Raw genomic sequence first — 18,318 nt, 5'->3', positions numbered from 1 at the left:
CACACCTTCCCGCGCCCCCTAATGCTTGAGGAAGGCCTGTAACCCCGTCCCTCCCCAGCAAAAGGCAAAATGTCAGAGGTTGGGGGTACACCCCAGTCCACCAGATGTCAGGATACTGCCTCCGACCCGGCCGGGCCTGACTCCCTCCCCACTGTCTCAGTGGATCAGGGAGTCAGTGCGGGACCCTCTCCGGCCACCCAACACCCCCAGTTCCACGAGGCGGACTACAAGCCCCATGATGCCGCGGGGCCCAGTGATAACAAGCGCTGCCCAGGGCATCCGCGTCCCCCTCCTCTCTCCCCCGCATCCCCGCATCCCTAGCCGATCGCTCGGGCTGAGGGCCGGGCTATGCAGCTGCGGGGTGCCGGGGGCCGCGGGCGCGCGTCCCTGCGGCGGCGGCGTCCCTGGGGCCCGCGCCCCGAGCGCCCCCGCGCCCGCTGCGGGCGCCTGCTCCCTCCGCCGAGCGGCGTCTTTGTGCGCGGGGGTGTGGGAGGCAAGGCGCGACTCCGCGCCGCGCCGCCGAGTGCCCGCGCCCTCCGCGGGCGGGTGGGGGCCTCTCCGCGCCGCCCGCCGCCGCCGCCGCCTCGCGAGGACGCCCGCGGCCCGCGCCGCCCGCACCGCACCACCCCCGCCCGCCGGCGCCGCTCGCACATGCCCGAGCCGCAGCTCTGCGAGCAGGCAGCGCCGGCCCCCAGACCCGCGGCCCCGGGCCCCAGCTCTGGCGCCGTCCCTCCTTCTGGGCCGGGCGCCGCGGCCCCGGTATGAGGAGCGGGCGATGATCCCCGCCAACGCCTCCGCCAGGAAGGGGCCCGAGGGCAAGTACCCGCTACACTACCTCGTGTGGCACAACCGCCACCGCGAGCTGGAGAAAGAGGTCCGCGCCGGCCAGGTAAGAGCGCCGTCGGACCCCACGGCCCGGCACGCCCGCTGGGCGTGAGGAGGGGGTGCGGCGCGGGCTGTCCCGCCCCCCTGGCGAGTTTGCAGCGCTTCTTTGTTCGCCGGCGCCGCTTTTGTGCTGTTGACCTGGAGAAGGTGATGGGAGCGGCCCCCGCTCGCTCCCCTCCGGCCCGCCGGGATGTCCACACGTGCTCCGAACCCTCCCTGTTTGGGGTAGGGGACGCCCTGGGAGGGGCTGCCGGCTCCATCTGAGCTCCACGCGGTGGGAGAGTCCGCCCCACTCAGCCCGGCAGCGACACCTCCCGCGTGAGTGTGCGGAGGTGGCCTGCGTAGGCAGAGGGGGGTCACAGGTCAAGGATCGGAGACTAGGCCGGGGCACTCCCAGGCGTGCCTGCCCCACCCAGCGCCCTCTACCCTCTCCATGAACGCTTATGTTTGCTCACACTGGGCTGAGCCCCTGGACCCCACCGACACCAGCGCCTGTTCAGGAATGAGGAGTGAAGAGAGAGAGCCTCTGGGGTGAAGCCCTGGAGGGCCTTGTCCAGGTGCTGAAAGGCGCTCTCCTGCCCTCGGATGCTGGGCCCGGCTTCTAGGTGCTGAGGAAGCCAGGGCCCCACTGGCCCCCGACAGGATTTGAGGTTTTGTACACACAGCGGCTCCCTGGTTCTCTAGTCAGTGAGAATGGGTGGGTCACCCAGCCTTGGCTGGGCGGTGGCCTCCAAGAAGATATGGTCAGGGATGGAGTTTCCTGGCCATTCTTCAGGACAGAGGCAGGCAGGCACAGGTCATAGGTAGCTCCCAACTCTGCCCTTGGGCCCAGGTCACAGGCAGGCTCTCCTGGCAGAAAAGACTTGCCCTCCAGGGTGGGGAGGCAGGAGCCAGAGCTGGGCCCAGCCGGCCCTGGTATGTCTCCATTGAGGCCTGCAGACTTGGCCTGGATCTGCGATCCTGGGGCCATGGACTGGGAGTGGTTTCCTTAGGCGCTGCCCCCTTTGGGAATATGCCTTTTGAGGGCCACTTCCTGAGTCACAGGAAGTTCAGTTTGAGGACCTGTCTGCTTCCCAAAGGAAGAGTGAGGTGGAGAGCAGGACATCACCAGGTGAGCAAGGTGAGGGTCGGAGCACATCTTCAAGTCCGCCACCAGGTCCTCAGAGCAGCACCACATCCAGCTGTACGTGGCAGGCGCAGAAAATGGTGGGGTGACCTGAGCCTTCACCTCTGGTTGGGGTGTCCACTTCCATTCTACCTCCACTTCCACAGGATGCTTCAGGTTGCTCCTCGGATCATGTCTCTGTTTATCCATCATAAAGGAAGTGGTTTGCTGCCACTGGTAAAGGAAGCGAGGTCAGAGTGGTAGCTCCTGGGGACAAAGATGAATAAACGAGGCACAACCCATGCCCTCCAAGAGACCCCGTTCTGCTGATGCAAGTGTGAACAGGAAAGTAGTGTGATGTGCAGGGTGCTAAATCAGTTCAGCCTCTTCTGGCTTATCTCTGCTTTCCTCCCCTAAGGGCAAGAGAAGACGCATCTCTGAGGGAGGTTACAGCTGGAGGGATTTAAATATGACCTGAGAGGAACTTCCCAGTGGGATGGTTAATGATTGGCTGAAGAACCGTTAGGCAGAAGGCTAGTGGCTGAATGTCCAGAACACCTCGATCGTGCTCCCTTGCCCAAGAGGAGGGTGCTCTTTTCCTTGCGGAGACTGGAGAGAGGCAGAATGCCCTAGAAGAAAACGCCATTTCACCCAGGCCTTTTTGATTGATAGTCCTTGGGTCAGCAGTCCTCTTGCTGGGGTGGGGTTGGAGAGGGGTGCCAGAACCTGCTGCAGGGAGGGCTCCTTTGAACCAGAGTGTGGTCCGCTCAGGCTGCCGCAGAAACCAGGTGCACCCCAACCCCACCTACTCATCCCCTTACCCTGGTGAATTTGTGTCTTCCTGAAATGAACGCTGCCTGCCCTGATCCCAGCCCAGGGGGGATACAGGACACTGGTTGAGGATAAACCCTTCTTCAACCACAAAGGAGCCAGATCAGTCTTCTCCTTTGCACCAGGGTGCCAAGAAGGGAATGCCAATCAGTCTGGGTGGGAGAGCCCCCAGGCTGAGTTTCGACTCCAGGACTGACCTGGACGGAAGCCTTGCATCCAGATGTGCACTGCTCAGTTCTCCCAGCCTCAGACTCCCTGGGAGAGCTAAGGATGCCCCCTCCCCAGGCATTTCCTGCAGGTGAGGGGTCTGGGGACAGCCACGTAACATCCTAATGAAACCCTGTCAACCCCAGGCGTCTCATCTGGGGGTCCCTGATCTCTGGTCCTCTTGGCACCCACTGTTACAGAAAACAGCCAGGCTTTCCCCAAACACACAGCAGCTGGGTTTCCCTGGTCTCACTTGGCATAGCTGCCTCCTCATCACTCCAAGAAAGCCCCACAGAGGCCCTCCTGTGGGCAGGCTTGGCAGTGCTGGCCAAGGAGGAGGGAGATGGCATGGCAGCCTTCTGAGCAAGTTCACAGGGGCTGGCGACAGCGTGTGGTGGGGAGATGGAGGTGCTAAGCGGAGGTTTTTTGAAGGGAAGTGTCCATGATTGCCCCTAGCCAATGCCCAGCAATACAACGGTTGCTGGGTGCCCTGCTTTCTGCCATGGACCTGCTCTGCCAGGTTGGGCGGGGGCAGGAGGTTGTAGGGCAATGTATGTGCCAGTTCCCCCTTAGCTGGCATGAGGCCTGAGGTCCAGACAGCTGGACATGGCCTTGGTTCTGGAGCTACAAGTCCCTGGGGTTCCCTGGGGGTAGGTGGTGGAGGTTAGACGGGAATAGCTCCCTGTGGGAGGGCCAAGGAGAGCAAGGTTCTTCTCGGGCAGCAGGCACTCTGGAGGGGACTGGACGATGGTCCTAGGGGAACGTTTTCTTTCTTCTGGCGGCCTCCACCATGGTCCTCCTTCCTGATTTCCCCAGGTCATCTCTCTGACCTGACACCCCAGTGAGATGGGATCGTGGGGCCCCTGGATGCTCAGAGGCTGTCCCACCCAAGGTACCTGTTGTGACCAGGAACACCTGTGATTGCGTCTTCTGGCAAAGTAGGCAGTCTCTGGTATAGGCTGTCACCACAGCTGATGAGCTGGAAAGCTCGGGAGAGGGAGCCACAAACCCTCGAAACCAAAAATCAATGTGTTTAGGATGAGGGGGAGGGGCTGCATGGGGCAGAATGGAGGGGGCAGGACAGAGCGAGACTCAGCGGGTGCCACCCCCACGGGCCCAGCTCCACTGTCCACGGGGGAAGCACCCTGCCTCGCTCCCCCTTGAGAGAGCTCAGGCCCACCTGGTGGGAAAGCAGAGAAGTGGTGGTGGCCACACCAGACTTGGGCTGTCCTCCCTGGGGTGGGGGTGGAGCAGGGCAGGGAAAGGAGCCCCTCTACTCCTCCAGCACCTGTGTTTACTCTATACATTTGGTGTGTTCCTATAAGATTTCACCTAACAAAAGGACTTGCTAATGCTAAACAACTTTGAAAAATACTCTGCGAATGCACGTGGGTTCAAGGAGTGTGCATGTGCAAATGTGCTGGCATCTACGTGTGTTACACATGAGTAGAGGCCTGCAGGCTGGACACATGCCCTTTTACACTCGGGTGCACATGTACTGTGCCTGTGGATGCAGGAGCACATGTGTGTGTATGCAGACGGGGGCCTGAGTGGAAACAGGGAGACTCTATGCTCAGGGAGCCCCAGCTCCTAAGCTCTAAAGTCCCCACTTGTGACTCCAGCTGAGGCTGGCTGGGGTGCAGAACTTCTGTCCTCTTGGTGGGGAGGGCTGGGAGTTGGGTTTCACGGGAAACCTTTTCATTCCAGCAATTAAATAGCAGCAGGCCTTTGCCGAGGAAATTAATGAATTCTCCCACCTGGGCCCTCGGCAAGGTGCCGCTTCTACCGAGCGCCCAGCTTTGAATGGGTGCAGGGGATCTTCTTTGGAGCCTGGCTGATGGTACACAGGGCTCACGGTGGCCCTGGAAAACATTGGGGCCCTGGGGACCCTGGGGAGGGCTGCCAGGAGAGCTCCGGAGGAGTGGGGGTAGGGAGGGCACCCCTTCCTGGCTGGCACCGGCCTCTGCAGCCTGGAGCCGAGGCACCTGAGGGAGAGAGAGGCGGGAGGCATCTGGAGCCCTGGGGCTGGCCCCACTGACTCCCTGGGGCCTTGTTAGCAGCAGCAGCAGCATCTGGGGCAGGGCCGGTGGGAGGTGTGATGGCTCAGCTGCGGCCCCGTGGGAAGCCCTCCTCCTGACACCCTGGTGACCCAGCTGGCTCAGGGTCTATGGATGCTGCCTTGCTCCTATCCCAGGACTCAGGATCCCACCCAGGTTGGACCCTGAGGGGCCCAGCTCAACCTGTAAGAGGCAGAGAGTAAATAATGCTTTGCCCTCCTCTCTGGGGAGCTGGTGGACTCCAAGCTACAGCTCAGAGGGCACAGTTTGGGTGTTTTTTGAGGCTCCTTGTACATTTAAAAACAAAGAAATGCCAATGGAAGGTTATACAAATTATATAAATTATTTAAAATGTTTTATTTTTGACAAAGGAGTTCCTATTCATGTTTAAAATACCTATCTGTTGCTAGAAGGCAGCAGTCCTCTCTACCTCCCCCACCTCTCCATCTCACCCCCAGAGGCAACCACTTTGAACTCTTTAGGCTGTTCTGTTATTTGCCTCATATTATAAACAATATACTTCTACAGCTATTTACTGGCTAATCAATTTTACACTTTACTGCCTTGCCCTCCTTCCTCATGTCCCTTAAAAACAGTCATCTAAGCATTTGCTTAATAAATATTTATGAAGCACCCATTATGTGCCAGACTGTGTCCAGAGCTGGGGATATAGCACCGAACAAAACAGACAGTTCCTTTGTGGGGCTTACATACAGTCTAGGAGAGGGAGACAATGAAGAAATAAGTAGGCAATTGAATGCTGAAAGAGAACTGGAGCAGGATAAGGGACAACAGATAGACAAATAGCAACTGTCACTTGAGATGGGTTGCCAGGGCCGGCCTTTCTAAGGAGGTGACATTTGAGCGGTGGCCTTAATGAAGTGACGGAGGAAGCTTTGTGGCTACTAGGACCCAGAAGATGGTTCCAGGGAAGGCCAACATGCCAGAGTGGAGCTTGGAGAGATGAGAGAGCATGTGAGTTCAGAGAGACATTCAGGATTCTATCCTCAATTGCATGGGAAGCCACGGAGAGGTTCTGAGCTAAAGGGCGTCAAGACCTGAGAAATAATATTTTACAGGTACCTGTGATGGGCCCTATAGAGAGTAGACCTAAGGAACCAAGAGAGGAGTGGGAGGAATTAGGTGACAGACAGGGTAGCTACGACCAGGACGGTAGCCTGAAGGTGATAACATCTAAAATGACTCTGGATCTATTTTCAAGGTAGAGCCTATGAGGTCAAATTTTACTGGTGGATTAGATACGGAAGGTGACAGAAAAGGAAGAGATAAAAACAGTCCCAGCATTTCTTCCCTGGAAAGGGAGTGACCTGAGGTGCTGTTTACTGTGATGGGGGAACTGGGACAGGTGAAGCTGTCCAGGGACAGCTGGAGTAAAGAAAGCAAGGGAAAGAAGCACAGGTCAGAAGGTCCCATTCTGTTTTATGGACTCAATTTCCTTTTTGTATTTTTCTGAGGGTGTAAATGACTGTCCCTGCCTCGTTTTCCTTTCTATTTCCTGCACTGACAGTCGTTTCCTCTGTTTTTAGCACCTATTTGCGTGTTTTGGTATCTTTCTTTCATGTTGGGCAGCTTTCCTCAAGTGTCTGGTCACCCTTGGCTGCTGGGGCATAATTAAGGATGGAGGTGTGGAGCTTATTAACACATGGGTGCAATGGGACCCCACTCCAGTACTCTTGCCTGGAAAATCCCATGGACGGAGGAGCCTGGTAGGCTACAGTCCATGGGGTCACTAAGAGTCGGACACAACACGACTGAGCGATTTCACTTTCACTTTTCCCTTTCATGCACTGGAGAAGGAAATGGCAACCTACTCCACTATTCTTGCCTGGAGAATCCCGAGGACAGCGGAGCCTGGTGGGCTGCCATCTATGGGGTTGCACAGAGTCGGACACGACTGAAGCGACCTAGCAGCAGCAGCTGCTCTAAGATGACTGGCCTGCTTATTGTTAGGATCCCCAAATGTCTGTACCCAGAGGTCATTGCTGCCTCTAGTTTCTCCAAGAAAGATTCCTCCACTTTCCTGCTAGGGGTGGGATGGGACAGTGCAGTGTGCAGTCTGGCTGCCAGTGATCAGGACTTCAGGCAGAGAAAGGACTGGACTGACACTGTTCATCAGTTTTCAGTCTAATGACCTCATCCTCAGACCAAGTTCAGTATATATCAGGCTCAATTTATTTAACATTTATTTTTATGTATTTATTTGGCTGTGTTGGGTCTTAGTTGTGGCCCGCAGGATCTTCAATTGTTGATTAATAGATCCCTCACCAGGGATCAAACCCAGGCCTCCTGTACTGGGAGTGTGGAGTCTTAGCCACTGGAACACCAGAGAAGTCCCTCAGGTGCAATTTCTATAGAGGATAAACCCCCTGGCATCCTGTGGAGAGAAGTGGGAGACATCTCCCAGCTTTACAAAATTGGGGAGGGAGCCAGGGGTTCTAAAGTTTAACCAGGCCTCACAGTATTCAGTTCTGAGCCTTTCTCCCACCTCTGCTGTTCCCACTGCCAGCATGTTCTTCACCTTTCAAGGGTGCTAAGTGGGGGGCTCTAGCTTACTGATGACTGGGGTTTCCCTCTGTGAATGGCTGGGTTCTAGCACCCTCTCTTCCCCTAAGTCAGTTGTAATGCCCCGGCCACTTTCTTGTGGGTTTTAAATATTTTATTGGCATTATTAAAAAAAAAAAATTATTTGGCTGTGTCAGGTCTTAGTTGTGGCAGGGGGATCTTGGCTGTATCACGCAGGATCTTTCATTGCAGGGTAGTTGCCTCGAGGCCTGTGGGATCTTAGTTCCCGGATCAGGGATTGAACCGGAGAACCCTGCATTGCCAGGCAGATTCTTAACTACTGAACAACGAGGGAAGCCCCACATTTACCTTTTGAGGCAATCTTTATTCCTTTGTGTAGATCTAAGTTTCTATCTGGTATCCTTTTCCTTCTCCTTGAATAACTTCATTTAACATTTCTTGCATGCCTTCTGGTGACAAATTCTGTTAGTTCTTGTTTGGCCACAAAAATCTTTATTTCCCCTTCTTATTTTTGAAGTATATTTTTCACAAGATATCGAATTCTAGGTTGACAATTCCCATCCCCCCGCCCCCCCAGCACTTTAAAGATTTCATTCTGTTGTCTTCTAGCTTGCATGGTTTCTGATAAAAAAAAAAAATGTAGAATTTCCTGTATTCCCCCTTCCATACATAGTGTGTCTCATTTCTCAAAATGCTTTTAAGATTTTCTTTTTATCACTGGTTTCCAGCATTTGATTATGATGGGCCTTGGTGTAGGCTTTTGGGTATTTATCTTCCTTGGAATTCATTGAGTTCCTTGGTTCTGTGGATTTATTATTGTATTAGTTTCTGCAACAAATTACCAAACAGGGTGGGTTAAAACAATAAATTTATTCTCTTATCATTTTGGAGGTTGGAAGTCTAAATTCAAACAAGATACCCGCACCGATCCCTCCAAAGGCTCTAGGGGAGAATCTCTCCTTGTGTTTTCCAGCTGCCCGTGGCTCTCAGTGTTCCTTGGCTTGTGGTTGTGCCACTTTAGTCTCTGCCTTCTCTCACATGGAATGTCTCTCTGCATCTTACAAAGACACATAAAACAGGATTTAGGGCCTTACTGGATAATTCAAGCTGATCTCATTTTGAGATCCTTAACTGTACCTGCAAAGACCCTTTTTCAAAATAAGGTCACGTTCATGGGTTCTAGCAGTTAGTATGTACATATATTTTGTGGGATCTTTTTTGGGGGGGGATGGCACCAGTATTCAACTCACTACAGTAGGTTGTTTTTTTAAATCGAATTTGGAAATTTTTTGGCTATTTCTTTAAATTTGTCTTATTCCTCCACTTCCTTATCCAATCCTGTGGGACTCCAATTATACATACATTAGAATGCTTTATAGCGTCTGACAAATTGCTGAGGCTGTTTGAATGTTTTTTCAGTATCTCTTTTCTCCTCTTTTCTTCAGTTTGTATAGTTCTGTGGCTCTATCTTTGAATTCACTTATTTTATTTTCATTCTGTAGTGTCTAATCTGCTATTAATTCTACCCAGTGAAAATTTCATTTCAGAACTTTTTATTTCCGAATTTTTCCTTTGTGAATGTTGTTTTTCTTTAAAGTTTTGAGCACATTGAGCCATTCAACTTTATTATATCAGAATGTTTCTATTAAATGATTTTTCTCCTGATTATGGGTCATATTTTCCTACTTTTGTGCATGTCTAGTAATTTTTAACTGGATGTTGGACATTGTAAATGCTGTGATGTTAAGCATCAGGATTTTGTTATCTTCACTTAAAGAAGTATTAGGCTTTCTTCTGGCAGCCTAATTTAAGTTACTGGCAAATCAATTTGATCCTTTTGAGCTTATTTTTTATCTTTATTAAAATTAGGTGTGGGTGGGTCTTTAAGTGGTGTTGGAGAAGACTCTTGAGAGTCCCTTGGACTGCAAGAAGATCCAACCAGTCCATCCTAAAGGAGAGCAGTCCTGGGTGTTCATTGGAAGGACTGATGTTGAAGCTGAAACTCCAATACTTTGGCCATCTCACGCGAAGAATTGACTCATTGGAAAAGACCCTGATGCTGGGAAGGATTGGGGGCAGGAGGAGAAGGGGACAACAGAGGATGAGATGGCTGGATGGCATCACCAACTCGATGGACATGGGTTTGGGTAGACTCCGGGAGTTGGTGATGGACAGGGAGGCCTGGCATGCTGCAGTTCATGGGGTCACAAAGAGTCGGACATGACTGAGCAACTGAACTGAACTGAACTGGGTCTCGAAGGACAGGCTGGGGTTGCAAAGAGTTGGACATAACCTGGTATCTGAAAAACAGCTTCTAAGGTATAATCCTTCTTGGGTCTCTCTCTATTGAATACCCTGGGTAATCAACAAGGACTCTCTACTCTAGCAGGTTGGAGCTTGAATGCTTCCCTGCTATGGCTGAACTTGAGAATTTTTTTTTTTTCAGTCTGTTGTTTCTTTTCTGCCTGGTTTTGTTGAGTTTCACTCTCAAAATGTGAAGTTTAGTATTTAGCAAAGACTCAAAGGAACCATGCAGATTTCTGGAGCTCTTTTTGAAAAACAAACAAACAAACAAAAATATAGCTTACTTTTTCCTGGAACTCTGCCCTGCAAGTTTTAACTGCCTCAGCCTCCCTGCTACTATCTCTCAGCTCCTCAGTGGACTACCATGCTCTGCTGGGGATCCTCCTCTCTGAATAGCTGTTTGGAATATTCCTCCAAGTAGAGACTTAGGCAATCATAGGGCCCACCTTGTTTGTCTGTTTTACTTTAAGGATCACAGTCCTGGACTAATTGTTGCCTAATGTTTGAAACCAATTATTTCAAGCAATAGTTTTCTCTGTTCTGGGTGGGATGATAATTTCAGTTATCTATTCATGTCGGCACAGAAGCCTTTCCCTGGCATTTTAATCAAATTTTGGGGCAGAGAAGAGTAGTTATAGGCATGTGGTCAGTTCACATATTTAAACAGAAGTCCTAGTCTCCTGAAGTATATCTAAATATTTATATTTAACAAACGTATGCGTTTATCACCCAACAAAAATCTCATGCATATAACTGTGCTATTCACAAAACAACAGGATTTATTTTAAAAAATGTTAGTGTCCCATAGGCACAGGATGTGGATTTGAAGGTATACCATGAACATATTCTTTCATTCCTGTTAATGTATCATTGCAGCTGTGCTAAAACCTCACAGTAATAATGTCAGTGATCTAAACTGGTGGCTCTTCCTGAAGGTGTGGTCTTGGACCCCTAGGATAGGTCTCAGGTGCCCTCCCTGGCCAGTAGCCTCTCTGGACCACCCTTCAGCCCCAAGCTTACTCTTCACAGGCAGACCACTGGGCCTTGGAAGAGTGAACACAGTCAGGGCACCTAGGTGAACTGGAAAGGAAGTTCCTCCCTTTCTCAGAGTTACTTCCTGCCCTGTCCTGCAAGCCCCTTTCCACTCACTTGACCCCAGCTTCCATTGCTTTCTGAGACAGGCAAGGCAGGACAACTGGGTGATTGCTGCCTGCCTAGAGATAGATAGCTCATCACTATATCTTCCTGAGGGCTTTCCACACTGCCTCGATGCCATCATTAATGGAATCCTGAGGCAGGCTTAGATGGGCTGCCTCATGCAGTGACCAGGGCAACCGCTTCACCCCCTCCAGGTGGACATTGAGCAGCTGGATCCCCGTGGGCGGACTCCCCTGCACTTGGCCACCACCCTGGGGCACCTCGAGTGTGCCCGCGTGCTCCTGGCACACGGCGCAGACGTGGGCAGGGAGAATCGCAGCGGCTGGACAGGTGGGCACCCTTGCTCATTTCCACCCCACAGCCTGGGTCTCCCGGCACCATATCGTCACCTCTGGTTGGCTGCAGGGAGCCCTAGGCAGGGTCCTGTCCTGTGACATTGCCTCCCCCCACCTCCCCCCCAGTGCTTCAGGAAGCTGTGAGTACCCGGGACCTGGAGCTGGTGCAGCTGGTGCTACGGTACCGGGACTACCAGCGGGTGGTGAAGCGGCTGGCGGGCATCCCTGTGCTCCTGGAGAAGCTGCGAAAGGTGAGGGCCAGCCTCTTCGCCTCCCCACCGTGGCCCTCGAACCCTGTCTCCAGTGCAGGCTTAGCCACTCTCCTTTTCATCCTCCAGGCCCAGGACTTCTACGTGGAGATGAAATGGGAGTTTACTAGCTGGGGTAAGAGGGGTTGCCAGGGGCCTCCCAGGGCCGTCTCCCACCCCAGGGCTCCTGCACTTGCTGCTCCCCTGCCTGGAGCCCTCTTCCCATCACGTTCCCATGGCTCCCTCCCACCTTTTAGTTCTCAGCTCAATGCTCTCTCTTCCTGAGGCCTTGCCACACTGCCTCGATTCCGTTATTAATTCCTTCACTTTGTAATGACTGGCTCTTTTGTCTGTTTGTTACCTGTCATCCCTTGCTAGAAGGTAAGCTCCAAGAAGGCAGGGGTCCTGTCTTGTTCAATGTTGTATCCCCAGTGCCTGGCACAGAGGAGGTGTTTAATAAATATTTGTTGGAAGATTGGATGAAAGATTGAGTGAATGAATTAAATGGTGAATACTAGGGACTTAGTGGTGGCTGACTCATGTCTGTCTCCGACTTCGGTTGCTCATATCTGAGTGACTGTGGTCTACATTTGTTGGGGGGGATTGGGGGAGAGGTTGCTCTCCCACCAGTTCCCTTACCCATTCCCAGACACACCCCTGACCCCCATGTTCTGCGGTTTGGTGGGCCAGGCAAATTGAAGCCACCTCTGACCTTCTCCTCCACTTAGTGCCCTTGGTGTCCAAGATCTGCCCCAGTGACACCTACAAAGTGTGGAAGAGTGGACAGAACCTTCGGGTAGACACCACACTCCTGGGCTTTGACCACATGACGTGGCAGCGAGGGAACCGCAGCTTCATCTTCAGGGGCCAAGGTCAGGCAGGTGGGAGGTAGGGCAGGGTGGGGAGCCTGGGGACACCCCCACATGACCCCTGACTCCCTGAGCTATTCTGTGGCTGGCAGACGCGAGTGCCGTGGTTATGGAGATTGACCACGACCGCCGGGTGGTGTACACGGAGACCCTGGCTCTGGCCGGGCAGGACCGTGAGCTGTTGCTGGCTGCTGCCCAGCCCACGGAGGAGCAGGTGCTGAGCCGGCTCACTGCACCTGTTGTCACTACGCAACTGGACACCAAGAACATCTCCTTTGAGAGGTAAGTGGGCATGGCCTTGGAAGCCTGGAGCCAGCCTGGTGGGTGCCCCCTCACCTAGACCACTCTGCTTCCCCAGGAACAAGACAGGCATCCTGGGCTGGCGCAGTGAGAAGACCGAGATGGTGAATGGGTATGAAGCCAAGGTGAGGTCACAGTTCCCAGGGGCCAGACCTCTTGCCTACAGTGAGCGGGACAGGGGCTTCCTGACCAGTTTCTAAGCCTTGGAGGTGCAGAGACAATACAGCCTGGAGGGAAGAGCCTGAGACTAACAGGCAACTGATGAGAACAGCTGGAGTTTATTGGTCCACCTAATACTATGTTCAGGCTTCCCTGGTGGCTCAGGGTAAAGAATCTGCCTGCCAATACAGGGGATGCAGGTTTGATACCTGGATCGGCAAGATCCCCTGGAGAAGGAAATGGCAACTCACTCCAGTATTCTTGCTTGGGAAATCCCATAGAGAAGCCTGGTGGGCTATAGTCCATGGAGTTGCAAAAGAGTTGGACATGATGTAGCAACTAAAACAAAAATATTACATTCATGTGCAATGCTCTGTTCTGACATTTTAAATGTATGTGCATGCAGGTATGTATGTGTGTCTATTGTACACATGTACACACAGCTATGTACATATGTGTGCATATCTCACACACACTCATTTAATCCTCACAACAACCCTTTAAGGTAGGTGCTTTTATTATTCCCATTTTACAGATGGTTTATGAAAGGTTGATTGTAATCAACCTTTCTGTGGTTTCCCATTTAATCCTCACAACAACTCTATGAAGTAGGGTATTGGCCCATTCTATGAAGAGGAAGCAGAAGCTTAAAATGATTAAGTAACCGGCACAAGGTCGCCCAGATCTGCTGACTGACTCCAAAGCCAGGCCTTCACTCCTGAGTAGACTGTTGAGGGAAGTCTCCCACAGTCACTAATGGGGCCCTCACATCACCCACGTGGGGTCACATGGTGAAGAGGCTAACCTAGGCAAGGTTCTGTGTTGTTGCTGTTTCCTCTTGGAGGCCTTCGCTGGTTCACAGGCTAGGTTATGGTCTCTGCTTTTTATTCCCACAGTCCTGTGCTTCCCCAGCTAGAGGACATGTCACACTGGGTTATTACCATCCACTGTCTTCCTGTCTTTTCAAAAAGACTGTGAGCCTCAAGAGGGCAGGGATCATGACTGGCCATGCTTGTTCATCACTGTATCCCTGATGCCTGCCTCAGTGCCTGGCCTAGAAACGGTCCTCACAAAATGTCTGTTGAATGAATAGGAAAATGAATGAATAACTTCATATAATTACTTGCCCAAAGGCCTGGAAACTAGAACAAACGGTACTTCCCTCCCCTGATCATTCCTTAAAGGAAATGTTTGTGATGCCCTTGGGGGCAGGGGCAAGGACAGAGGTACCAAAACTGTCAGCGAGTCCTTTCCTCATCTGTCCCCAGGTATATGGGGCATCCAATGTGGAGCTCATCACTCGGACACGGACAGAGCATCTTTCAGAACAGCACAAGGGCAAGGTCAAAGGTAATCAGGCAGAGGTGGGTGGGGGACAGGGAAGAGGGGTGTGGGGAGGAACCAGCTCCTATATGAGCCCCTCTAATCAGTAGTTGCTCTGACACACTAGCAAGAGTCCAGATAGCTTACTCAGGCAAATAGGCTTCAATTCAAATGCCAAATCCTAGTGATTGGTAGTGGCTGCCTAGAGTGCTGATAAGATTCTAAGGCAACATTTGGGCTCAGTGGGAAGGGATGCAATAATTGATTACTAATATCTGCACTGGATTGGGGGGGGGGTCATGTATGCTATCTATCAGCCATTCCAGTCTAGTAGGACATACCGGAGGCAGCAAGACATGGGCCCTGCCACTGATTCTCTGTGCCCACTGACACTACACCTGACTCTCTGGGTACCAGTTAGTCTGTTTAAAGTGGGAAAATGTAATTCCTACCTCACAAGAGAACAGAATGAAGTTACTATGGAAGCCCCTGAAGGAAAACATATACATGCATACCCTCAAACTGCTCCCCAAAGGCAGTGTCACCAACCTGGAGAGTGACATTTTGGGAAGTCTCTCCTGAGCCCCAGGCCTACTTTTATTCCAGCTGTGCTTATGGTGGTCCTGCCCTTGCCCCCTGGGAGTCCTCAATCACCTTCAGGTGAAGGTGCCTGGGTGTGTGGTGTGGGTGAGCCATCCTCCCTCCCCACTAGGGACCAGCCTCCTCCCTGGGTCTTGGGTGCTGTCCCTTCTGAGGGGCTGCACGTCCTCTGAGACGCCGTGTTTCTCGTAGGCTGTAAGACACCTCTGCAGTCCTTCCTGGGAATTGCTGAGCAGCATGGGGGCCCCCAAAACGGGGTGAGTGTGTGCTAGGGGTACCCCTGTGTGGAAGGGCGTGGATGGGGATCAGGAGGAAGCATCCTGTGTGGACCTGCTTTCTTTCCACAATGCCCAAGGCCCTGTCGGCTCCACAGTGGTGGGGGGTGGGGGGAAGGGAGACAGATTTGGGGCTTGTAATACCAGGTGGCTGGCCTGGCCTCGGGGACTGAGAAGGGCTCATGAGCTCCTCCCTGTGTGGTACAGACCCTGATCACTCAGACCCTGAGCCAAGCCAACCCCACTGCCATCACCGCAGAAGAGTACTTCAACCCCAACTTTGAGCTTGGAAACCGCGACATGGGTCGCCCCATGGAACTGACCACCAAGACACAGAAGTGAGGGCCCCTGGGGGAGGGGTGGGCAGGGATGGGGGAGGGGTCATGGCTTCTATAATGGCCCTCACCCTTGGGGATCTGCGGGGGGAGCAGGTTCAAGGCCAAGCTGTGGCTGTGTGAGGAGCATCCCCTGTCCCTGTGTGAGCAGGTGGCCCCCATCATTGACCTCATGGCTGTCAGCAACGCACTTTTCGCCAAGCTCCGGGATTTCATTACCCTGCGCCTGCCTCCGGGATTCCCTGTCAAGATTGGTGAGGCCTCCACCCCCGTTCCTCTTGTGCTGCTCTGGGGAGAGTGGGGCTTCTTAGGAGGTTAAGCGGGGGTACCCACAGTGGGAGGGAGTGGGTGGTGGTGGCGCCTGATGGGTTTGCTCATCCCCAGAAATTCCGGTTTTCCACATCCTCAACGCCCGCATCACCTTCGGGAACCTCAATGGCTGTGACGAGCCGGTGCCGTTGGTGCGAGGCAGCCCCAGCAGCGAGACCCCTTCCCCAGGCAGCGACTCCTCCAGCGTCAGCAGCTCCAGTTCCACCAGTGAGACCCTGAGCCCGCCCTCACTACCCCTACTCCCCCCGGCCCCCACCGAGCGCTTCCCCGGGGACGGGGCGGGGGGGTCTGGTCCACTCTGACCCCCTCCCCGTCTCCCCGGCCTGGCGCCCCCAGCCTCGTGCCGTGGCTGCGAGATCTCCCCCGCGTTGTTCGAGGCCCCGCGCGGCTACAGCGTGCTGGGCGGCCAGCGCGAGGCCACCACCCGTGACGACGACGACGACCTGCTACAGTTCGCCATCCAGCAGAGCCTGCTCGAGGCGGGCAGTGAGTACGACCAGGTGCGTCCCCGGAGGTCACGCGGGGGGTCCCCCTCCGGGGCCGCGGCGCCGCCGCCACAGCTAACGGGCTCACCCCCCGACCTCCAGGTCACCATCTGGGAGGCGCTCACCAACAGCAAACCGGGCACTCACCCCATGTCCTACGAGGGCCGCCGGCAGGACAGGTCGGTGCCCGCCCGTCCTGAGAGGGTTTCGAAACGTCTGTGCCCCCACCCCCGCTCCCATACACAGAGAACACGACCGGGACCCTGTCCACAGTGCGTCTGGCCACTGCCGGCTGGGCAACCCCCCTTGGCCCAGAGAAACCGCGGTCCCCTCATCGGGGACCCTGCTGGCCTCAACGTGGCGTCCTTTCCCGACCCAAAGGCGGCCTGAGAGCTTTCACAGATCCTCACCAGACAGAGAGGCGGGGCTGGGATCCGCTCCCACCTGGTGGGAAGAAGCCAGGGAGGTGATGCGAGACCCTTTGACCCCCACTGGAGGGTGGCGAGGACCGCGCTGCCCCAGGGCCTCCACGCTGCCTCCCGCCCCTGGCGCTTCTGGGCAGATGAGCCCTCGACGTCTCTTTACCTGTCCCGCAGGAGCGCTCCGCCCACGCCGCAGCGCCAGCCCGTACCTCGCGCGGCCCTGGCGTCGGTCCCCAGCCCTCGGCCCAGCCCGCGTCCAGGCCCGGGCGGCCACGTGTTTCGGAGCTACGACGAGCAGCTGCGGCTGGCCATGGAACTGTCTGCGCAGGAGCAGGAGGAGCGGCGGCGGCGCGCGCGCCAGGAGGAGGAGGAGCTGGAGCGCATTCTGCGGCTCTCCCTGACCGAGCAGTAGCGCCCTCTGCCGGGCGCCCAGGCCACGCCCCGCGGAACCCGCCCCGGAGCGAGGACCGCCCCGCCCGCGGGCTCGCCGAGACGCGTCTGGAGACCGGAGGGGTCGCCTAGCGGGCGCAGCGGCGCACCCGTCAACCGACGGGGAGGGGTTCGGCCCGGCCGCGGAGTACCTTTCCGGGCCAGGGCCCTGGAGGCAGCTGGCACGGCCCGGTTCCCTTGCTTTGCTGTATCCTGACCCCCCCGCCCACCTTCTCCCCTGGACTCAGACCTGTCAACGGGCAGAGCCAGGCGGTCCCGAGGAGGAGACGGTCCTGAGAGGAGCAGGGTCCCCATCTTCTGCTCCTTCTGGCCGGTCCTCCTTTCTGCTCACTGACCCGACTCCAGGACACTGCCCATGAAGCCTTTGCATCTCCGCTCTTCCCCCCTTGGGGGGGGGGTGCAGCTGAGCTCCCCACGTGCTGTGTTGCCGCTTTGTCCCAGACACAAACCAGCACGTCCAGGGCCCAGCCCCTCCCCCACCCCCGCATTTCAGCGTCAAGTGCACTTAGCGGGGTGCCAGGCTCCCCCAGCCCCCACACCCTTCCCGGGTCTCAGGGTGGTCCCAGCTTCTCTTGGAGGTGGCCAGAGGTTGGAGTCCCCATCCCCAAGACACGTTTTTGCGATCAGGGAGAGGCTAGGTCTGGACAAGGCCTGGCTCCCTCATGGTGTCTTGGCGAATGAGGGGCATAGTGGGTGCGGCGCAAACACAAGACACAGGGATCGCCCAAGGCCATGGCACCACTACCCACCCCTTCCCACCAGCTGCTGCTAGCCCTCTGTGGTTGTGTATCCCACTTTCCCCACCCAGGGGCTGACTCTAAAACCCTTCATCCAATGGTGCTAACCTCCGGCTCCCCTCTGCCCCACCCCACCCACCCAGAGAAGCACAGACCCCGCCGGGGGCAGGGGCCCACCGCACACCCTTGTCTGGGTTCTCTCGGAATGGCCTTCCTGGCTCAGCCAGTGAGGCTCAGAGGGACACAAAAGGGATGGAAGAAAAAGAACAAAGAGAAGCTGTTCCTCTCACCCCCTTCCCTGATGCCAGGGGCACCAGACTGATTCTGAGGCACAAATAAAAGAGGCTTCAAACCCGAGG

The 18,318-nt window shown here is 54.9% G+C and overlaps 1 protein-coding gene across 2 annotated transcripts; it reads left to right on the top strand.

Moving 5' to 3' along the window:
* The first annotated feature begins 258 nt into the window (after nt 1–258).
* ANKRD13B (ankyrin repeat domain 13B) lies at nt 259–18,316 on the top strand. 2 transcript variants are annotated; one of them, XM_081580243.1, is made up of 16 exons: nt 473–889; nt 2,158–2,339; nt 11,286–11,421; nt 11,553–11,677; nt 11,765–11,810; nt 12,403–12,546; nt 12,636–12,825; nt 12,902–12,968; nt 14,271–14,352; nt 15,118–15,182; nt 15,408–15,538; nt 15,632–15,789; nt 15,920–16,072; nt 16,202–16,365; nt 16,453–16,529; nt 16,947–18,316. In XM_081580243.1, the coding sequence occupies exons 2-16, from the start codon at nt 2,292–2,294 to the stop codon at nt 17,182–17,184; spliced, it is 1,824 nt and encodes a 607-aa protein (XP_081436369.1). In that variant the 5' UTR covers nt 473–889; nt 2,158–2,291; the 3' UTR covers nt 17,185–18,316. The 2 variants fall into 2 exon arrangements, with proteins under 2 accessions (XP_081436368.1, XP_081436369.1); XM_081580242.1 differs by lacking the exon at nt 2,158–2,339 and having other exon boundaries at nt 259–889.
* Nucleotides 18,317–18,318: the final 2 nt, after the last annotated feature.

This window comes from Giraffa tippelskirchi, chromosome 3 (genome assembly GCF_054371585.1).
Source record: "Giraffa tippelskirchi isolate mGirTip1 chromosome 3, T2T-mGirTip1v1.2.pri, whole genome shotgun sequence".
Taxonomy (NCBI): Eukaryota; Metazoa; Chordata; class Mammalia; order Artiodactyla; family Giraffidae; genus Giraffa; species Giraffa tippelskirchi.
The sequence above is the reverse complement of the archived record's forward strand: the minus strand, read 5'-3'. Positions and strand labels throughout refer to the sequence as shown.